This window comes from Drosophila navojoa, chromosome 2 (assembly GCF_054131105.1).
Source record: "Drosophila navojoa isolate 15081-1374.11 chromosome 2, UAZ_NAV_1.0, whole genome shotgun sequence".
Taxonomy (NCBI): domain Eukaryota; kingdom Metazoa; phylum Arthropoda; class Insecta; order Diptera; family Drosophilidae; genus Drosophila; species Drosophila navojoa.
Genome location: NC_142890.1, coordinates 16,074,570 through 16,080,049, shown reverse-complemented (window position 1 = coordinate 16,080,049; position 5,480 = coordinate 16,074,570). Strand labels below are relative to the sequence as shown.

Genomic DNA, 5,480 nt, shown 5'->3' with positions numbered 1-5,480 from the left:
TGGGAAATATGATTAACAATAACAGAGCCTGAAGGACAATCAGACACACGTGTTCGGAGCATACCCTGTAAACGATTACAGTGGGTTTGACAGTTAGCTAAGAAGAGGACTACGGGATGTTACATTTAATGACATGTGATTATAGCTTAAGTCCGATTCTAATTGATTCTAATTGCCTAAATTAGGATTGTTAAAATTACAATTCTATACTAGATATTCGAGTAGGGAACTAGGTAATGGGTACCGGCCAGTCAGCTGCCGAGACAAAGCACTCGAGCTTCTTTCTTATTCATTTATATGCCGCTCACGCAGGAAAGGTGCCTTGGTCCAATTTTTATTTCATTTTTGTTGTGTTTCATATCTAATTTTACAAACATTCTTTCTTCCCCGAAACTCAATTACATGGAGAGTTGGTGTTGCGGGGGCGGCACACGCCAGGTAATTGCTTGAAAATTGAAGAACGAGCGTGGGTGTGAAAGAGACAAAGAGAGAGAGAGAGAGGGAGAGAAAATGAGGGAGGTTGAGCGGAGTTTGGTAGAACTTCGTAAAAAGTAAAAACTTTCCGGTTCGGCATGCTTGCGTCTCGCATTACGACAGGATAATGAAAATCAAGAGGAATACAAGAGGCGGACGCAACGGAGCCGCCTAAAATTAGCAGCGACTGCTGCAATTACGCCAAAAACTTTGCCAACAAATGTCGAAGGGAATGTTAATGACTCGAAGTCGGTTTGAAGAATGCCACAGGTTGACAAACACGCCACCCAGCTGCGACTTGCCACTCAATCTGGAGTGCCTGCGCTGGCCCCGCCGTCCAGCACCTCCACAATCCAAGCCCTCTCCCTCACCCCCCTGCGAACGGAAATGGCGTAACAGCGCGAGAGGCGCCAGCTAAAATGGCTGTTTGTTTGCTTCCGGTGTGTGCAAACAAGGCAAACACATTACGCTTCAAGTGGGCAACGCCTGCCACACCCCCTGTTCGCCTGCAGCCCCCTTGGCACCGCTTGGCGTGTTTACCTTATGCAGGAGGCAAAAACGCAGTTGCTTTGACAGCAGGTGGAAACACGGCACAGCGGCTGACGGTGCCGGGGTGGGCACTACCACTACCGCAGAGTCAAATGGTAAATGGCAAACCGCGTGGTGCGCATTTCAAATGCCTGGTTCAACTTAATAATTCATAAAAATTTATGCGAAATAGACAACATTTGTGCTCGTGTCTGTTTTTCGGTGTCAGTTCGAGAGCTTTGACTGCCTCCTCCTCCCTCACCTGCTCCTGCTGGCAACGACTGGCAGCAACAGCCGCATTGTTCGCAACACGGCAGCTGTTTCTATTTTGTTTCGTGTTTGAGGGCGACAGCATCAAGTTGCATATTTTAATATACCCTGTAAATGTAAAATATACAATGTTTGATGTGCTGAAAAACTTAGGCGATCTTTTGCAATGTGATTTAAGGCTGATGGTCTTGGCTCAAATTTGTCATCTTACTAGCCAAAATTAATATTTTTTTATTTTTATAAATATATTATATGAATACCATATTATATATAGCTTCATCAATGCAGCATCAGAGACGCGTTCATTTCTAACTAAAGGATATCTTACCGTCATACACTCTCAATAAACAAGCTTCGTATTTCATTTCATTTCATTTTATTACATATATTCTCTTTTTTGTTTTGAAAAATGTAGCTCGGTTGCACTAATACTTAAAATAAAAGTGAGGTAGAGCTGTCATATCCATTTAGATATATCATATATTCAGGAATATGTCCATACATGTATATACATATACATACATACATATTATATGTGTATATACATATATATATTGAAGTACTCATACCTCTACGGTATTCATAAGCTGCTTTTCAGCGTTTATTTTAGTGAAAAAATTGCGTAGGAAAGCCATGAAGTCTGCCTTTTCACACATATACAGCAGACGAAAAAATTAATAAAAAATATATATACAATAATGTGTATACAATATATATACTTGTAACTATATATCCTTTATATTTATTTTTGCATATTTTACAACTTTAAGCTCTGGCAGCTCTGCTTTATCTGATGGTTGACATTTTTCATTATCGAAAGATCTGCATCAGAGCAAGGCTTGCAAATTGTTTATGTTGTTTTTATCAACATCATGATTCTTAGTGAGGATTATACAGCATTTTTGCGGGAATTGAGGGAAAATAACTATTTGTTGGGCTTTATGGTATGGTAGAGTCGTTGGTGATTACGACCTATTTGCCTAAATTATATTTTAACACTTGTTTTATATCATTAAATATTAAATAAAATCAGTTTAATGTAAATAATATAATATAAATTCAGTTTTTTAGTCATATCCAAATATTTTTATGCATAACAAGTAGAAAAACTCGAGACTGCTCGACTACGAAATCCTCTGAGCCCGAGGAACCGATATATCAATAATTATTCACGTGAGTTATAATAAATATCGAAATTCTATAAAGTATAAATAAATGCACAAAGATGTAGTTAAGGCAGCTGCATGACAAAAGCTAAATGCTACGATACACGATGGAAGGTACATTAATGAGACTTGTGGAAACATTTATCAATTTATTATAATTGAATAATTTGCTCGTTCAGAAAAAAGCATAGCCCCATGAAGGCCTCTGAAACTGTGGGCCAACAAGAGCTCGTTTTTTCCAGTGAATGTGGCAAAAACAAAACATGAAGCTTGAGTTAGGGCAGCTGCCTGACAAAAGCTGACTGCTACAAGACTCGATGTAAGGTACATCAATGCCAAAGACTGTATAATATGAATTCAATGCTCATGAAATAGAAAACTTATTCATGATTTAAATAAGTATAAATACTCTTAGTTTAGATCTTGTACCGAATTTATGGCAGGAGCTAGATGTTCTGCGACTGAATGACAGAAGCTGAATGAAATGACACTCGATGGATGGTACCACTAACCAGACAGTCACTGATGGTCAGTGATGGTAAATCTATGAAACATGTGGAAATATTGATCAGGATTTGCACGCTGAATGAAGGGTATAGCCTTATAAATGATTTGTTAATCATGTGCTCATAATCATAAACTGTGCTCAAAAACAAAACTTTAAACTTGAGTTATGGCGGATGCATGACAAAAGCTGAATGCTACGAGACTCACTGGAAGGTGCTTAATATAAATTGAGGACATATTGATAATAATTTGCTCAGTCAGCAAAAGGGCATAGTCCCATGAATGCTTCTGAAACTGTGGGCCTTCTATTCTAGTGAATGTGAGAAACACACTTGTAAGTAAACACTTGAAAGTAAAGTGAAAGCAGCTGCCTGACAAAAGCTGAATGCTACAAGACTCGATGCCAGGTACATCAATGCCAGAGACTCTATAATATGAAGCTTGTGGAAAAATGTATCCTCATTACTCACGAAAAGGAAAACAGAATCACAGAAATATAAATGCTCTTAATTAAGGTCTTCTAGCGGATTTATGGCAGATGTTAAATGCGATGAGGCTGCATGACAGAGGCTGAATGATATGACACTCAACGGGTAGTCTATTTATTAAACTTTCAGAATAAAACATTACAATAGATGATAGATGAAATATATTGCTTGATGCTCCCATTGTGGTTTGCTCTTTAGTTTGCGGATTATTGAGCCTATTTAAGATATACAATATTTTTGGCCAAGAAATATTTCCGCATTTCAAATACATGTGCCCTCTCATACATATTAAATATATTATAATGTGATTTTTTGTTCAGGAGCTACCCTTAGCATTTCAAATCCCTTTGACTGCCAAGTCACATAATTGCAAAAGGGTAATCGGCTTATCGTTTCCGAAAGAAAGAACATCAATTTCGTTTTCATTATTTTCAAATTTGCAATGCCTGATGCGATTATCAAGTGTATCGAAATTCCTGGAAATTGTAAGGAAACCCAGCAAACCGAATATTACTGTCAATAATTCAGTAGCCCAGTTTGAGGAGGAAGTTTCTTACATGTACAATAATGGTCAAAATTTTCGTTCGATTGCTGTGGAAGATGCTGCGCGTCCTCATCTGGGTGGAGCAGCTGGTCTGGCGCTGCGTCCGTCTGCATCGTGTCCGAATCGTGCAAGTCGTCCATCCTCTGTCCGCTGCTCTAATGCTACTAACTGTTGGATTCTTTGTTACTTACGAAATGTTTTACATCCTGCCCGAGTGCTGCGACGTCTCGGGCATCTACTACAAGCTACACTGCCTGCTAATACTGTTCTTCATCCACAACATCGTTGGCAATATGTGCAAGTGCTGGCTGACGGACACCAGCTTCGTGGGCCTGCCGCCCGACCGCTGGAATCCCCTGCCGGCGGAGGCGCCGCTGTGGCACCTGTGCACCTTCTGCCAGATGCTGGTGCCGCCGAGGGCGTGGCACTGCCGGCTCTGCAACTGCTGCATACTGAAGCGGGATCATCACTGCAATGTGGTGGCCAATTGCATCGGGCATGCGAACCAGCGCTACTTCGTGGCCTTCCTCCTGCACTTGTCCCTGGGCAGCTGCACCGCCCTGGTCTACAATGTCTACCACATGTTCAGCCAGAAGGCCCGCCTGAGCGACCCCATTGACTTCGTGAGCATGTCCATGGGCCTGGGCCAAACAGAGCGCGCATATAACCTATTCAAGAACCAGACTCTCAGCCCGCACGTCAGCTGGCTGATCATCACCGGCGGCATACTCAAGCTGACCATATTTGCCACGGTGCTGGCCACGACGCATCTGGTCATGCAGCTGGTGATGGTGTGCCGCGGCAGCTGCATGTACTATGTAAAGGATCGCAGCTACGACCTGGGACTGTGGAATAATCTGCGAAACGTTTTGGGCAAGCGAGTGCTGTGGATTGCGCTCTCACCCTTTGTGTCCAGCCCCTTGCCCCACGACGGGGTCCAGTGGCTGGTGCCCAGCCAGCTCAGCGGCAGGAAGCCTGTATAAATGTGAGCGTCGGTCTACGTCATCCCATGTGAATACACACACACACACATAATATATGCGCAATTATTTTATGCCTTGGCCAAAATCGAGTTTCATGCCTCATTTAATCAGCCAATTCGTGCTCGCATTGGCTCCGTTAATTACCGGTCAAATTTGGCACGGCGCTAGGGCACGTGGTGCAGCCACGCGGCAGCCCTCTGTCTGGCAGAGATACTCATCTGCTCAATCTTGTGGCAGTTCTCATGAATGCTTCACCAGTCTGTCTCTTCGAGTGAACAAATAAATGCGTATTTTGGTCTTTATCACCTTCACTGTTATCATAGGAATTTGTTTTTCTCAGTCGGCATTGTTTTTGTTGCAATCATTATAATATATGGTATTGATATGAAGGAATATTAGTCACAAAATAAAATGAAAAAGCTGAGGTATAAATATTTCGATTTGTATTAAATTTTATTTTAATTTGTATCATTATCATAATTGCATCATCATTGCACTATGTTAATCATCTTTAGCACTA

General features: G+C 41.5%; 1 protein-coding gene across 1 annotated transcript; it reads left to right on the top strand.

The window, feature by feature from the left end:
• The first annotated feature begins 3,773 nt into the window (after nt 1-3,773).
• On the top strand, nt 3,774-5,045 carry LOC108651882 (putative palmitoyltransferase ZDHHC24). The gene has a single exon (XM_018101814.3). It carries the CDS (start codon nt 4,001-4,003, stop codon nt 4,958-4,960), a length of 960 nt encoding a protein of 319 aa, XP_017957303.1. The 5' UTR covers nt 3,774-4,000; the 3' UTR covers nt 4,961-5,045.
• Nucleotides 5,046-5,480: the final 435 nt, after the last annotated feature.